This window comes from Podarcis muralis, chromosome 3 (assembly GCF_964188315.1).
Source record: "Podarcis muralis chromosome 3, rPodMur119.hap1.1, whole genome shotgun sequence".
NCBI lineage: Eukaryota > Metazoa > Chordata > Lepidosauria > Squamata > Lacertidae > Podarcis > Podarcis muralis.
Window position 1 is genome coordinate 68,736,738 of NC_135657.1, and position 17,785 is coordinate 68,754,522.

A 17,785-nucleotide genomic window follows, 5' to 3' on the forward strand; every position below is an offset into this window, starting at 1 on the left:
TCCATTTCTCTTAAAAGGGTGGTGAAAATGACATTACTATTATAAACTGTCATCTGCAATATTATGGAGAAAACAATGAGGTGTTTTGTAGATTATAGTTTTGCGTGTACTAATAGAAACTGGATCTATAAATCAATGTCATGAGAGGTGGGAAGCTGAAAGCTGTGAGTGAATCATGTAAAACTATTTCCTATTTGCTAAGAAGGCTGGACATGCCCTTATACTGAAGCCAACATTCTTCTGACTTCACTGAGCCCGTTATTATTTCCTCATTCCTTCTAGAAATGTTACTCATAGTCGAATGCTTGTTAAAATAAATAAGTCACTGTTGTTTCAAAGGCTTCTTTTTGGAATCCACTTTACTTCCCGCTATATAGTCTAAATTTGTCAATCAACTTTTGACCTTTACATGGGAAACTCTCATGAGTTTCACCTGCCTATCCACCTGCAGTGCCAGAATAACGTGATGGCTTGTGATGCCCTGATCTCTAGTAGGCACCTACTGCTGGTATTGGACATGTTGGCATAGTACAGCGAGTGTGCAGTCACTGCAACAACTCATATTTTCCATGATTGTGCTTTTTCTGGTTTATGGCAAGGACAATACTTTAGTTGGGTATGGGGTGTGCTGATGTTGCTGCAGCTTGCCTGGATGCATCTGAGGAAGGGCAAGGTGGCAGCAAAGCTGGAGCTGTGCAGGCGCAGATATGGGAATGTTGGATTGGCTTTGCTGCTGCAACTTTACCGGGGTGTAAGAGGGCACTGGTTTCCATTCTGACCTGTATTTATCACACACAGCAGCAGCAGAAGAAGAAGAGTTTGGATTTGATATCCCGCCTTTCACTCCCCTTCAGGAGTCTCAAAGCGGCTAACATTCTCCTTTCCCTTCCTCCCCCACAACAAACACTCTGTGAGGTGAGTGGGGCTGAGAGACTTCAAAGAAGTGTGACTAGCCCAAGGTCACCCAGCAGCTGCATGTGGAGGAGCGGAGACTCGAACCCGGTTCCCCAGATTACGAGACTACCACTCTTAACCACTATACCACACTGGCTCTCACTGGCACTGTTTCCATTCCAGTTTGGCTTCCAACAAAAACAACAACAATGTAATTCACCTCACTGCCTTTTGTGGCAGACTTTTCTGTATTTAACTATGTAATCAATTACTGCATTATAATAATAATATAATAATAATTTATTACTTATACCCTGCCCATATGGCTGAGTTTCCCCAGCCACTCTGGGTGGCTCCCAATCAAATGTTACAAACAATACAGCATTAAATATGAAAAACTTCCCTAAACAGGGCTGCCTTCAGATGTCTTTTAAAAATAGGATAGCTGCTTATTTCCTTGACATCTCACGGGAGGGTGTTCCACAGGGCGGGCACCACTACTGAGAAGGCCTTCTGTCTGGTTCCCTGTAACCTCACTTCTCGCAATAAGGGAACCACCAGAAGGCCCTTGGTGCTGGACCTCAGTGTCCAGGCTGAACAACAGGGGTGGAGATACTCCTTCAGGTATACAGGACTGAGGCCGTTTAGGGCTTTAAAGGTCAGCACCAACACTTTGAATTGTGCTCGGAAACATACTGAGAGCCAATGCAGATCTCTCAGGACTGGTGTTATGTGGTCCCGACAGCCACTCCCCGTCACCAGTCTAGCTGCCACATTCTGGATTAATTGCAGTCTCCGGGTCACCTTCAAAGGTAGCCCCACGTAGAGCACATTGCAATAGTCCAAGCGAGAGATAACTAGAGCATGCACCACTCTGGCGAGACAGTCCGCGGGCAGGTAGGGTCTCAGCCTGCGCACCAGATGGAGCTGGTAGACAGCCACCCTGGGCACATTGCACACCATTCATTTCAATGCCATGGAAACACAAGGCAAATGGGGAAAAGGACGTTAATTGCACATTGTTTGCAGACTGAAAGCAGCAACAGTGTATATTAGTTGTATTCACTGGACTGATTTCCGTTCTAGACGTGGGACAAATTGGCAAACATCAACAATTGGCACTCTAGTTTCTGTTCGAATTTCCAGTCATTCCTAACCTGCACAGTCCCAACCTCGCTGCTGCACTGCCCCAACCCTGTCTAGACAGAATGAACTTATGAAAGAACCCATGTGAAACTGGCATGGATCAGAAAAAGGCTAATCTGTCAATTCCTAGGGGATGGGTGGCTGAAGACATTAAAAATGCTTAATGGCTTGGTTTGTTTGATAATAGGAACCATCAGCCATGCCAGCATGGAGGGGGCAGTTGCAGGATGACAGAGGTGTGATGTCATCACAGGAAAAATGTTGGGGTGTAATGTTTGGCACTCCCTCCTGCAAAACTCAGGTTGTAAACGTGTAGAATAAATCAAATTTCTTAAAGACACTAGTCTCCACTGGGCCACATTTTAAAAGAACACAAACCCTGGTTAAGTTCCAATTTTGCTATCACTCAGCAGAGATTGAGGTGACCCCAATACCATTTGGGGGTATGGCCTTTCTCCCTTGGACGCGGGTGGCGCTGTGGGTAAAACCTCAGTGCCTAGGACTTGCTGATCGTAAGGTCGGCGGTTCGAATCCCCGCGGCGGGGTGAGCTCCCGTCGTTCGGTCCCAGCTCCTGCCCACCTAGCAGTTCGAAAGCACATCAAAGTGCAAGTAGATAAATAGGTACCGCTTTATAGCGGGAAGGTAAACGGCGTTTCCGTGTGCGGCACTGGTGCTGGCTCGCCAGCTGCAGCTTCGTCATGCTGGCCACGTGACCCAGAAGTGTCTTCGGATGGTGCCGGCTCCCAGCCTCTTGAGCGAGATGAGCGCGCAACCCTAGAGTCGGTCACGACTGGCCCGTACGGGCAAGGGTACCTTTACCTTTACCTTTCTCCCTTACTTAGGCCATACAATAATAGTCATCTGTCCCATCATCAAAGAAAGAGGCAGATAAGCTACAATCCTGGTCCACCACCATGTCCTGCTTGTTTCTCTTACCTCTTTGGTTCTCTCCATCACAAACAGACAATGTGAGGACTGGATGTACCAGCAATTCAAAAGTTGTTTGGGGACTGACAAATCTGTTTTTCTTTGTATCACTCTCTGTGCTCTGAAATAGGTGAAAGATGGAGGAACTTCTAAACCTTCTCGTGTGTGTGTGTTTGTGTGTGTGTGTGTGTGTGTGAGAGAGAGAGAGAGAGAGAGAGAGAGAGAGAGAGACTTGAGTAATGGTGTGTGTATATATATAAGGCCATGAAGTGAATATGTAAAATTTAATGTCTCCCAGCCACTTACATTTTCTCTCTTTTAACATTTTGTATAGCTAACCACAACTTGCTTCTTCTCACCTTTACTCTTCATATCTTAAATTGTGTACCGTTTATCAAGAGTGATAGGTTACTTATTCCTTACATATTATTGAATTACATATTATTGACTAAAGAAATAAAAAGAAATATTATATAAGAGTGATAGGTATATAATTTGGAGTAAAGCTTTGTTCTTAGGTCAATAGCAATATTTTGTACTGTCTAAAAATGTAGTCAAACGTTTGTTTTCATCTGTTTTGTGATTTGTTTGGTTGTGCTACTTTGTAAAACTTTTAAATCAACTACCACATACCCAGATGAAAATCAGCAGTGAGGCAGTAGCCTTTACCTGCTGCTGCTGCTGATAAATAATAATAACTCAAGGCACCTTACAGATAAAAACAAGAATTGCTAAAAACATAGAAAAAGAAATCATTAAAAACACTGAAACATTAATAGAATTAAAACAGTATCCATTTACCTGATCTCCCATCACTGATGTCACTGAAGCTTAACTTGCCTATGGGGCAAATGCATCACTGGGACTGTGGCATTGGCTCTGCCACTGTGTTTTCACCACGCTGGCCTTGCCCCTGTCCCTCTAAGTAAGAGGTGATGGGAGTCAGGCAAAGTGCCATCACCCTGCTGACCACTACTGATGAAAATTAATGCATTACCCAGCATTCCTCAATTACATTTATGGTAAATAGCAGCTTCATAACTTTAGTATCCTTGATCTCTAAAACCCCTCTCTAAATTTATCAATGGTGTTTGTTACTGATGAGCTTTGTTAAAAGGTAAAGGTAAAGGTACCCCTGCCCGTACGGGCCAGTCTTGCCAGACTCTAGGGTTGTGCGCTCATCTCACTCAAGAGGCCAGGAGACACTTCCGGGTCACGTGGCCAGCGTGACATTGCTGCTCTGGCGAGCCAGAGCCGCACACGGAAACACAATTTACCTTCCCGCTAGTAAGCGGTCCCTATTTATCTACTTGCACCTGGGGGTGCTTTCGAACTGCTAGGTTGGCAGGCGCTGGGACCGAACGGCGGGAGCGCACCCCGCCGCGGGGATTCGAACCGCCGACCTTTCGATCGGCAAGCCCTAGGCGCTGAGGCTTTTACCCACAGCGCCATCCGCGTCCCATGAGCTTTGTTAACAGAGTCTAAATAGGTCATTTTAAGTATTGTTTTTATTGCAATGGTTGTTTTCTATTATAAAGGTACTCTGGGCTCCTCTCCTGAAGAAGGGCAGGATAAAAAACAAATGCATAAAGAGTAACCTTTGCATCCGTTCAATAACGACATTCATTTTTTCCCCAGCTGTTCTTCAAGTGCCCAACACAAACATAACTTTGGCCTTTAACTAGTTCTATGGCTTTCTTTCTGTTTTAGGTGGTTTTTTGGTGGTATTAAACGAGTGGATGCTGAGAAACGGCTGCTATATCCTGAAAATCAGGACGGAGCTTTCCTGATCAGAAACAGCGAAAGTCTAACGGGTGAATTCTCCCTTTCAGGTATGATTACTATTTTCTCTTTCTTCTTTCTCCTGGTGTATGTATGTGTACACACACACACACAGAGTCTTGACCTTATTTCTCCTGGGTTTGTTCATGAAAAATCTTCATGATTAGTTCTTTCACAAAGGTACATGAACTAGCAATAACTGCTAGAACTTAATAACTTAAAAAAAATATTTTAAATTGGGGGGGGGGGAGAGGTTTGCTTATAATTGAATATGTGAACTAACAATGCAAGCTTATACTTACCTGCTCTTAAGTAAGCGCCACTGCATAGGGCTCACTCAAAACATTTTGTTACCTGCAGTTGAGGATAAGATGGCAGCTTCAGCTTTTCATCAGGAATTTTTTAATGTCTAATGTTTTACTTTTTTTATGTGCTGTGAGCCGCCCGGAGTGGCTGGGGAAACCCATCCAGATGGGTGTGGTATAATTATTATTATTATTATTATTATTATTATTATTATTATTATTATTATTATTATCTTTCATGTACTGAAGTCGACTAGACTAGCATTTGAAACTTATTTCAATTTTTCAATCCATCATACTCTGAGTTTGATACTCTGAAGTTGGGGGAAAGAGCATTTTCTGATCCAAAATTAACAAACTCAGTGAATAATACATTTTTTTGGTAGTCTTTACATCTCCCTTTAATATCACACTTGCCATAAAGTAGCAACAGTGGTTCCTCAGTTTGCTGACTGTGGTGGTGTCTGAAAGTAGATATAATTCTGTAGCAGAATCAGGACCAGCCCTACCAATGGGCAGAATGAGATGACCGCCTCAGGCAGCAGATGCTGGGGAATCACAGCAGCAGCTACCTGACTATGTCCTAGGGCAGAGCTGTGTGTGTCAGGTGGCCCGTCCTGAACCCCTACAGTTAGTTTGTGGACTCAGATGTGGTAGAAGACACTCTCCTGTTGCCAGAATGGAAATAAGTTTGAAATGCTAGTCTTGTCGACTTCAGTAGATGGAAAGGTGAAGCTGCCATCTTATCCTCAACTGCAGGTAACAGTTGAGGGTGAGCCCTACGCAGAATGACTCCCATCAGTTCTTCCACTTCTCCTCATGCACCCTCTAGCCCCACCATGCATATGGAAAAAGACCCCTAATATATGTAACCTTCAAGTTTGATCTTCATTCAGATTCTCTGTATAATAGTACCATAAAAGCATATGAATTACAGTGCACGACTAAAGACTTGGGGGATAATCTAAAATAATATACTCCATTTGACACCTATACACCCTCTAATGGTAATTTGAGATAACTGCATGCTTGATAAAGCTTGACTGCTTAAGGAAGATAGGGCTAAATATTCATTTAATAAATAATTGCTGGTGATTAAAAACTCAGTTTACATGAAGACCCCTAAAGATGCCTGCCAACTGTATGCAAATAGTATGGGCTGCCAGTTGGGCACATGTAATGTGGAATGAGAGCTCCAATCACATAGACTCCATCTATGTGTACACCCTGTACCTATAAGATACATTTGAAGCCCATTTTGTCTCTCAGTGAGTTCTGGGCAATGTAGTTTATGCGTCACAGAGTGAAAATTCTCAGCAATCCTTCACAAACCACAGTGCCCAGAATTCTTTGAATGTGCTTCAAAGATATAGTGTGTACACACCTGCCACTCTGCTACTGAGAGTCATCGAGGTCCAAGGTTACGATGAAGTTGGAACTAAGCATGGCATATGATGCCATACATTACGCACATTGCCTAAATAGTGCATGGCCCTTAACAGCTATGACCTCCTGGCATTTGGGAGCTTTTTTTTAAAAAAATCGATTTAATATTTCAATCTATGAGTCCTCTTTGTGTTATAAATAGGGCTACTGTACCCCAGAGGTGTCTAAAAATAACTCCTGTTGGAAGTATAATGTGCAGTAATGGTCAGCTTGCCTTTCTATAATGACATAATCATGACATTTTCCTTATCAGACAAGAATATACACACGTGTGTCTCTGAGATTAGTATGCAAACAAAATATTTTATACCATTTTATTAAGGCACCATATGGTACCATATGCAAGTAATACATGATTGTAAATAAATAGGGATATAAAGGTCTTACAGAGCAAGCAAAATTATAAGAAGTCAATGTAATTTTATTTGGGGTAAGTTATCCTTATTTCAAGCTTCATTCAAGAGCATGGCTATTTCCAGCTGAGGTACCCCATGCCTGGCAGAGGGAAAACAAACCTTTAAAACAGAGTTTAACTTTGGCGGGAGGTTGTCAGTTGCATCCACTAGAAATATATGTGTTGTATTATTATTATTATTATTCCCCTGTCATTACATAATACACCATTCAGGGCAAAAGCTCATAAGACTGGGTCACTGGAGACTCATTTAGGAGGCAAGTTTCCTGGCTGGATACTTGACTATATTATATTATGATGTGTGTTGTTTTTATGCAAGTCTTAGGCAATTCACAATGCCTTCCTTAGGGGAAGGGTCGTAGCTCAGTGGAAGGGGATCTGCTTTGCTTGCAGAAGACTTCAGGTTCCATCTCTGGCACCTGGGGGTGGAGTTGGGAAATGTTCCCTGCCTGGATGCTGGAGAGCACCTGCCAGTCAGAGTGGACAACACTGAACTAAATGGCTCAACATTCTGATTTGGAATAAGACAGTTTTTTCTCTGTTCCTTCATTTTTATTTTTCTAGTACGGGATGGGAAGGTTGTGAAGCACTACCGAATCCGACGTCTGGACAATGGCGGCTTTTTTGTGACAAAAAGGAAAACTTTCCCAACCTTGAATGCTTTTGTCAGATACTACAGTCGTTCCAGCGACGGGCTGTGCGTAAAGCTTGGGAGGCCATGTGTAAAGGTAGAGCTAACTCAGGACATTTTCCTTTCAAAATGGAGTGAACTTTTGATGATTGAATTGATAAGTGCTTAACCCTCCTTCCAGCCATGATAATAGTTTAAGAAATGATGCATAACTGCACCATGATATGGGATAGCATATCAATGATAATGAAAACAAGAGAGCCATGCAATGTTTGAGATATAATTGTATGGCCTGGGGGAGAACATGCCAGCATGTTACTTATGAAGTCACAGTATAAACCCATATTGAAATGAAATCGCCATCCTCATAACTCTAGCTGTCTATAAGTACTGACTGAAAAACAAGAACTCAGAACCCCATCAGATTCCTACAGGCAATATTCTGTTATTCTAAAAGCTTGCCTGGTTCTCTCTATCTCTTTCTAATCTAGGGATATAATCATCTTTCAGATTCTAAAAGAAGTATCAACATTGTCCTCCTCTGAACCCATTCCAATCTGTCTACAAAGTTGAAGAGACCACAACCAAAAGAGAAATCCCCCTGAGACAAAAAAGCCCCCCACAACTCTGATTCACATCAGAGACCCTCCTATGTGCCCATCTATGAGAGCCATCCATTTGGTGGGTATGGGGAAAGGGCTTCCTTGGCAGTGGCCCCACAACTGTGAATTGGCTTCCAAGCGAGATCAGGGAAGCCTCTCTCCACTCACCAGATTTTCAAGCAGCATCTGAAGGACATCTGTTCTCTGCCACTGTTATGGAGCAGTTTTAAGTGGGCTGCTAATGTGGCAATGTTGTTTTATGCTGTTTATACTGTGTCTAACAGCTGTGCTGGGCAGACTGTAGCTTTTATGTGTTGGCAAATGTTAAGGTTTGGGGCTGTTTTATAACCGAAAGTTTAAAATTGCACTTTGCATTGTTGCTCTATGCTCTGCTTGCTGCTTTGTGAGGAGATCCTTCTAAAAAGCGGAATTAAAATCTATTTTTAAAAAGTAAAGAAATAAGTCAAACTAAGATGGAACATACAACAGTGTTGCCTATGATTGCACAGCTTTTGCTTATCCTTGAATAAAGGTCCTATCTCCTGAAAGCAGTACAGATTGCATGTAAGCGAAAGAAACATTTTCCAATAATGTTAATTTTCAAACAGTGTTAATTAATAATAAAGGTATTGTAACTGTAACTTGGGCAAGTACCCCTTGATTTCTATGGAATGTATTGATTCTGCTACACAAGTTGACCTTTTTTATTTTTGATGGGACAGCTATGCATTTGGATCCATACATTATATCGGGGGAATGGGAGACACAGCAGAAAGGACCCTACCCTTTCCTGTCAACATATAATGTAAAAAGCTCCCAGAGTGTGCAGGTCTGTGCCACTCCCTACAATAACATAAGTCCTCAGAAAATGGGCCAGTACTGGTGTATCGCCAGTGTGGTCGCACAGGAGAAGGGATGGTGCCGTGGCTTCTGTGGTAATGTGAAGAATCCAACGGTAAACAGTGACAGTCCATCCGTCACTGCCTCTTTCTGCCGGTTCACACTGCAGGGGACCATTGTGGAACCAGGAACAGGTACCAGCTCTTGATATCTTTGAAAGTGTCGAAATGATGCTTCCCTGTTTTTTAAAAAATAAAAACAACATAGAAAATGGAAGTAGCTCTGGCCTTTAGGGCCTGCTGTCCAAAGCAATAGTTTCCCTCTGCTTCATAATTAAGACCGGACCTTCCTGTTTTCATGGGAGGAAGTGCCATATAAAGAAGCACCTGGCTGCTTGTGGGAAGTTCTGCTTGGTTTACTGCCCCCCGCATTCTGTTTAGCACACACCCTCTTAAATCGGTATACCTGCATAGATACAGTTGTGTTGGGTTTCTTTTTTTTTAAAAGAAAAGCACATAATTTATGTGTGCCATTTTTAATCCTATGCAGACAGAAGTTCCGGCAACCTATGATTTGTCATACCAAACTGTGGATCAGTGGGAGATAGACCGAAATTCCTTACAGCTCTTAAAAAGACTAGGTTCTGGCCAGTTTGGCGAGGTCTGGGAAGGATTATGGAACAATACCACACCGGTGGCAATTAAGACGCTAAAACCAGGTATGTCGAAGAACACCTCTGACTATTTCACCCTCAAAATCTGCATAAAATCTAAATATAGTCTTGATTTCAGCAAGATTTACTTCAATGTATGGGTGGTTGAGAGCACTGACAAACAAATTGTAAATGCTATTTGTAGCCTTCATTGTGTATACTGCATTTCCTGCTCATTCAAACATTGAATTCGATTATTCTCCTAGCAATTTTTATTGTGTTTTTGGTGCAAAAGATCTTACACAATCAAGAATGAAGAACAAATAGATTCACTGTGGGAGTAGATGATGGAAATAAAACTGGTTCATCTTCTGCTCATGGCAGATATTATTTTAAAGCATATAATGGTTCTTTTTCTTTATGTTCTTGAAAATGCACCCAGAATCACAGCTATTTACTGTTAAGATTAATTTCCATCAGTCTATTTCCTCCATTCTTTTAAAAGCTCTTATGTACAAAGATATCAGTCTGAAGTGCCTTCTTAGATATGTGCATGAGCTTTTGCAAAGCCAGAGGGGCTTTTTCAGTTCTCTATCCAAGCAACAATTTTTCCTTCTTGCCATGTGTTGTGAGTGCCTTTTTAAACTTAGGGGAGTGAAAGCTCGTGATGCAATATGATGTTTGGAAAAATACCCACTGCAATCCTTTTTTGGATCAAGGTTAGGGGATTCCTCTGAACCTGGTGGGGCGAGGGCTCATTTGGGCTCTTTTCACCTATTTGATAATCATACATTTGGGGAATCTAGTTGCTTCATTGGTTGCAATTTTCAGTTTTGCCAGTTATTTAGCCATGCACTGAATAGCATAAAGCAAGCCACTTTCCCAGTTACGAAGTAACAATATACCATACATAAGGATAAATGAGAGAAGCTTGCAAACACCATGTGGCATTTACTAGGACTAATACTGGTATAAGGCAGCTGTGATCATTTGCACTTACATAGCATGAGTGTCAACAGATAATGATTTTAGGAATACAGTATAATAGTGTTGTGCAATTGTATCTGCATTCCCTATTTGACAGACAACATCTTCTGCTTATGTATTTACTTATTCTCAAAAACCTAATAAAAAACATTCCAAAAAAGGTGGAAATGGAGAAACAAATGCTAATGTAGCCATTTCTAGTGGCTTCCCTACACACGCCACCCACCAATCATGACATTGTGCACTGATGTTGTTCCCCATGCAAAGAAGGAATCAATCAACACATAGCTGCAACATCATGATTATATTGGCCTAGAGCAGGGGCGGGAAATATCAGGCCTGTGGACTTCTCAGTGTGTCCCCCACAACTCTCCCCAAACCACTCTCTCCAAGCCAAACCCTTCACTGGTACAGCTTTTGCACCCTCCAGAATTGCTTATGCTGGAATGTGTTGTTGAACTCTGATAACACTTCTTGTTTGCCTGGATGGTAAGTAGAGAGGGGTATCTGGCTGTATGGAGTCCATTATAGTTTCCAATTCCTCTCAATCATAAGTTCTCTTAGATCTATTTGCAGTGCTAAAATGTGATTAGTGACATGACATTTTGGGCAGAGCGATGGTGCAACTGAAGCTAGTGGCCACAGGATTTCACTTTAGTTTTTATTAAAGAGAAAAGCAAATAGCCACTGTCCTTTGAAAAAAAACACCACCTGAATACTGACAAGATTTACTTAAATTCTCCTGGCAATATACGGTACATGGGGAATTTGAAAGTAATATCAGATGTATTTGTTCAAACCTTGTATATCATGTGTTGTCTTTTAAAAATTGATTGTATTAACAGGTCTGAGAAAAACATCTATTTGTTTTAATTCATGTCTTTAAAGCACTTAGAGCACTTTATTTACAACTTATCATAAACATTTTTTTAAATTTATTTTCATGTTGGCAGATGATTGGAAAGTCACCCGCTAAAGACTTGTTGAAATATATGCCCTTTATTGTACACAGTGTTGGTCTATTATAGAAGTGTAATAATAAAATATTTATTGTGAAGTAGGAGAGGAAACAATTTATCCATTTAATAAAAGATAGCATAGGGAAATTATTTCTAGGAACACTGATGATTGCAAAGTTGCACAATTAAAGAGTTTCATAAGATAAAACTGCATTTACTCCAAACCATCCTCCCTACCCAAGATTGGTTAAAAATTGATCTTTGATCCTGCAAATGCTGGATTAAAAGTCTAAATGATTAGTCTGCGGCCTCTACATTTTAGAAAGGGCTTCAATTAACCTCACAGAGAGAGGCACAAGATTCCTAATTAAACTGGCAGCAATCTTCATAAAAGCAATGCAGTCCCATGAAGCATTAAGATATTTTATTAATACATCCATGTTGGGTTTGTATTCCCCCCTCCCCCCCCCAAAAATGCCGCCAGATGCATTTGTAAGACAGGTTCACCCATCATGTTGTAACAGCTATTTATATGTACGTTGGCACCAGCTCTGCTGCTGGATGCAATTGCTGTTGAATGTTTTCCAGAAGCCCTTTAATTTTCCAGAAGCTCTTGTAAGAAAGGGGTGGGTGGGTTTCAGACAAAATAATGCCTTGCGAGAGTAGGTTGCATTCTATACTGACTGTCCAATGGATATTTAGCTAGAGACATGACCAGAGCAACACTCCCCTTCTTGTGTTACCCATTAACTGGTATTTAGACTGCCTCTGACACTGGAGCCAATGGTGCCATCACAACTAGTTGCCATGAATATCTGTATCTGTTTAATCCCCCTTTAAAGCTGTCCAAGTGATTGGTGCTCACTGCATTGTGTAGGAATTGTCCCAGTTTAATTAACTGTGCTGCGTGAAGAACTTATTCCTTTTGTCTGTGCTGAATCTCTATTTACTTTTATTGGTTGATCCCAGGTTCTAGTATGATGCAGAAGGGAGGAAACAATTTCTCCCTACTAATCTTCTCCACTTTCCCATCATTTTATATACCTCCATCATGTCCCCTCCCTTAATCACCTTTTCCTACTGAGCTGTAAAGCCCCAAATGTTACAACATTTCCCCATAATGGCGTTTTTCTAGCCCCCTGATCATTTTGGTTGCCCTTTTCTGCTTTACAATAGTCTTTTTGAGGGGTGGGGACAAGAAGTGTACAGTTTTCTGAGTGTGGTTGCACCATAAATTTGCATGAAGGCAAATTGGCACTTTTATTTTCTATTGACTGCCAGCATTGAGTTTAGTATAGTATTGCATTTTCCCTTCTGTAGCTGCACTACTTTTATAAGTCCTTTCCAAGTCTTAACTCCGCCTGGCAAGTTTACTGCATGATAGGTGCATCAGAACCTTGTGTTTTGCCCCTTTGCTGATAAGGTCAATAGTTCTAAGTAATAAACATGCTCTATTCCAAGGTATAATGAGCTTCAACAATGTAGCTTGGAAGAGGCGAATCATTATTGCTTGGGTTTGTACCTAGAGGGATTGATCTGATGCAGGCAACTTAAGATGTTGGAAATTATTGCACTGTTTCTAATCATGGTTACATTTCTAGTATCCGGGAGCAGCAGTTAAACCAATAAAACATTGTGACTACCATTTCAGTCATAAAATGACCAATAGCCTTTATGATGGGCAAAATAACCCGCTATCTACAGTTATTAGAGTTATTATTTTTGTATTAAAGCCAGGGAAAATTACAAAACCTGTGTTCTCCTTTGTCATTTCACTTGCATGAATTCCTTACTTGAATTTGCACTGATGTACATCGTACTTTGCAAAGCGAAAGGCAGCAGCGCTCGTCATTTACACAAGACTGCAGGGCAGACAAGGATGGCCCTTAATAACAGGGGCTAATTTTCTTTTGTTGCTGTTCTCATTTCAGGTTCAATGGATCCAAAAGACTTCCTCAGGGAAGCACAGATGATGAAGAATCTGAGACACCCAAAGCTCATACAGCTCTATGCTGTTTGCACTTTAGAGGATCCAATTTATATTATTACAGAACTGATGAGACATGGAAGTCTGCTAGAATACCTCCAGAGTGAGTAGGAAACATTTCATTTAGCAATACTGTGTACTGCTTGTAGTATAGCAAATGCGCTAATAAAAAAGAGAAGGAAAAGAGATGAGCAGCTCAATAAACTCTGACTGGCTGTAGAGATTGGTGGGGAATCCACAAAATGGCCAGGTGGTCTTTTTCTATGTTTAGATAGACTATTTACATTTTTAAATTTATTTTTTCCCCTTCACAGTTCTTACATTTGAAACAATAAAAGAACTTTTATTCCAAAACATTTGGAATAAATCAAATTGTCCCTTTCTCTTACCCAGCCATCCCTTTTGGGAGGGAATATTTTTTCATATGTGTTGGGCATGTGAAAAGATTACAGCCTTGGTCCAGTATACCTGAAGGAGCGTCTCCACCCCCATTGTTCAGCCTGAGGTCCAGCGCCAAGGGCCTTCTGGCAGTTCCCTCACTGCAAAAAGTGAGGTTACAGGGAACCGGGCAGAGGGCCTTCTTAGTAGTGGCACCCACCCTGTGGAACACCCTCCTACCAGATGTCAAAGGAAAAAACAACTACCAGACTTTTAGAAGACATCTGAAGGCAGCCCTGTTTAGGAAGCTTTTAATATCTGAAGGACTATTGTATTTTAATATTTTGTTGGAAGCCGCCCAGAGTGGCTGGGGAAACCCAGCCAGATGGGCGGGGTATAAATAAATAAATTATTATTATTATTATTATTATTATTATTATTATTATTATTATTAAGGATACTGGAAAATGATTTATAATGAGATGAAAAAATGTTTAAAATAACCTTCCCAAAAAGACCAGAAGCATTTTTGTTAGGAATGGTGCAGTCAGAAGTTCCCAAGTGTTAGAGAACCCTATTTATGTACGCAACAATGGTGGTTTGCATTCTGTTAGCCCAAAAATGGAAAGTGAGAGAGGTCCCGAGTAAGGTTGGCAACTTAAGCCAATAGAATATGCAGAACTAGCAGGTTTAACTAAGACTAAGAGAGCAAGAAAAGTATCTATTTAAAGAGGAATGGATTTTTTTTTGCTGAATGTATGGAAAATGACTACACATTCGAAAACGCTGGTAGCATTTAGATAGATTCAACAGTTTAATAACTAATTGAATGATGTAAAATTGGAAAACTGACAAAAATGGACATTGTAAAATATGCAGGCATAATAGGTAAACAAAATGAACCAGGGAAGAAGAGAAGTCATGGAATATATGGTTCTATGTAAATGTTTATTTTGAGATGTTAAACGAAAACTTAATAAAAAATATTTTAAAAAACCAAATAGTGTTAAAAGAGAAGAGTGAAAGAGAGAACAGAAAAGCAAAATCATTATATATATATATATATGGGTTAAACCACAGAGCCTAGGACTTGCCGATCAGAAGGTTGATTGTTCAAATCCCCACGACGGGGTGTGCTCCTGTTGCTCGGTCCCTGCTCCTGCCAACCTAGCAGTTCGAAAGCACGATGTGCAAGTAGATAAATAGGTACCGTCCAGGCAGGAAGGTAAACGCCATTTCCGTGTGCTGCTCTGGTTCGCCAGAAGCGGCTTAGTCATGCTGGCCACATGACCCGGAAGCTGTACGCCGGCTCCCTAGGCCAGTAAAGTGAGATGAGCGCCGCAACTCTCAAGTCGGCCACGACTGGACCTAATGGTCAGGGGTCCCTTTACACACACACACACACACACACACACACGGGGTCTGTTGTCAGAATTCTTCATTAGCTGCTGCCAGGTAAACAGATGTTCCACATTCCTTCTCAATCACCAAAGAACCCTGTCAAAAACCTCCAAGCTTCTCCAGATGTTCTGCTTTCATTTGGGTCACTCTTTCATTGGCTGCAGGGGTCAGAGACAAGTGATCTGTAGCTGGTCTTGTTCCATCTTCACAAGATCCATCCCTTGGCCATCTGTACTGCCCTTTGAACCCAAGCTGCTTGAGTCTTACTTAATCCCTGCATCTGAGGAGTGCAGCTTACAAATACAGGGGTGGATTTTGAATATTGCATTAGGTTCAGGAGCCTGCAGACGTGAGCCCAAACTACACTGCTGAATGGCGCTGGAGCTCTACATCCCCAAAGCTTACCTTTGCAAGCAAGAACTGCTCTTATTTCTTTTGCAAGCAGCATAACTTCACTGAGATTGCTGGAACGTGTTGTGAGGATGATATTACACCTTGTTTGCTTTTTATTTCCGGTACATTGCTATACCATCACAGATGGTCTGTAAAATGCATGCAGGTTTAAGTACTGATTGACTACTTTTCCTTAACATGTAGCAGATTTAAAATAGATTAACAGGAAATGATCTGTGGGGTAGTTTTCAAAGGCAAGTCTAATGACCGATTTGGACTTTTCATTTTATTTCTTATCCACATTTCTGTATTTCTGTTTATATATATTCTATCCCCACAACACCCCTAAGGTAGTTTAGATGAAGAAATTCTAAGAATTAAGCAGGGATTTGAACCCAGATCTTCCTGGTCTTGAGTCCAGTTCTCACATCACTGCTTGCACGATACTTCTGCTTATCACTTGAACATACATTTGTGGAAAAAGTTGTTTTCATCCCATGGAAAGAGTCATCACATGGAAAGAGGTGATGAGAGTGAAGCCTTTTCTTCATGCTGTGTTTAAAAGGTTTTGGATGGTGCACCCTTGTGAGTCATATTGTTTGAACTGTTTGTCAAACAGTGCTGTGAAAGTATCTGTATTACGGTGTGTTCTTTCCTTGTCACCGAGATAGCATAACTAGCCCCTACACACCTGTGATTAGGCATGAAGGCTTCAAAATCAAAGCATGTAACTTTTAAGCATGCTTGGGCCTTGTCAGCTCATATTTTAGATATCAAGGTCTTCTACGCTTGTCTGTCCTGTCAGAGAGGTGTGTTGTCTTCATAAGAACAGAGACGTGTGGTTGCCTTGAAAATTACAGGAGAGTCATTGTACAAACAAAAGATAAAAACAAAGACAAATAGCCCTTGAATAGATGTGCTCAGGAGCAGTTCTGACACTGTTCTTTCAGAATTTGGATTAGACATAAATAGTAGTCTCTATAAAACATTGCCTTTTAGGACTTAAAGTTCATGTGTAGAGAAAATGCATGGGGTGGCAGCATGCGGTGTGCAAGCTCAACCCCCCCCCAAAAAAAACCAATTGTTTCCATTGTCCTCTGACACATGGAGGGTGACTGTGCAAAGTGGAAAGCCTTCTGAGTTTATGGAGGCCCTGCAACCATTTTAGAAGCCTGCTTCTCTAAAATTCAGGGGTAGCCACAAGGACAAAGGAGAGGCCTTGGGGGACCTGTCCTTAACTAGTAATGATGCTCCTAGACATGCTAGTAGCATCTGCAGCTTTCTGTGCCTTCTGAACTGAACTGAGAAGCAGATAAAAAAAACTTCACATTTTATGCTCCTTGGGACCTAGTTCTGATTCAGGTACTGTACTATAATGCTTGGCAAGAAATTATACTTCTGCAAATGGCCAGAAGCATAGCTTCATGTACGCTGAGTCCTTTTCTTTGTGAAGTAAGTTCTGGTTATTCCTTTCTCCCTTCTTAAATGCAATTAATGGAGGGAGTTGCTTGGGGATGTGGACATAACTAGCCAGAGACGGAAGCTAGCAGGTGGGAATGGGGCTTGCAGCATTTCAAACCAGACCAAAAATTCCATGATCAACTTGAACCAGGTGAAGAAGAAGAAGAAGAAGAAGAAGAAGAAGAAGAAGAAGACGAAGAAGAAGAAGAAGAAGAAGACGAAGAAGAAGAAGAAGAAGAAGAAGAAGAAGAAGAAGAAGAAGAAGAAGAATTTGGATTTGATATCCCGCTTTATCACTACCCTAAGGAGTCTCAAAGCGGCTAACATTCTCCTTTCCCTTCCTCCCCCACAACAAACACTCTGTGAGGTGAGTGGGGCTGAGAGACTTCAGAGAAGTGTGACTGGCCCAAGGTCACCCAGCAGCTGCATGTGGAGGAGCGGAGACGAGTCTACCGCTCTTAACCACTACACCACACTGGTGACACTTTTTGAATCTGTGGGGCAATTGTATTCCATCGCCCCCATTCCAATTTTGTCCCATGTATACTAAAGAAACTCAAGAATTTCCAAAGTATTTT

General features: G+C 41.4%; 1 protein-coding gene across 2 annotated transcripts in view; it reads left to right on the forward strand.

Moving 5' to 3' along the window:
* FRK (fyn related Src family tyrosine kinase) overlaps window positions 1-17,785 on the forward strand; it is a 36,721-nt gene that overhangs the window by 12,363 nt on the left and 6,573 nt on the right. For both annotated transcript variants that reach the window (XM_028723218.2, XM_077926075.1), the window contains exons 2-5: window positions 4,679-4,800; window positions 7,481-7,644; window positions 9,539-9,707; window positions 13,519-13,677. In XM_028723218.2, coding sequence (XP_028579051.2) covers window positions 4,679-4,800; window positions 7,481-7,644; window positions 9,539-9,707; window positions 13,519-13,677 — 614 coding nt within the window. The remainder of the gene's footprint in view (window positions 1-4,678; window positions 4,801-7,480; window positions 7,645-9,538; window positions 9,708-13,518; window positions 13,678-17,785) is intronic.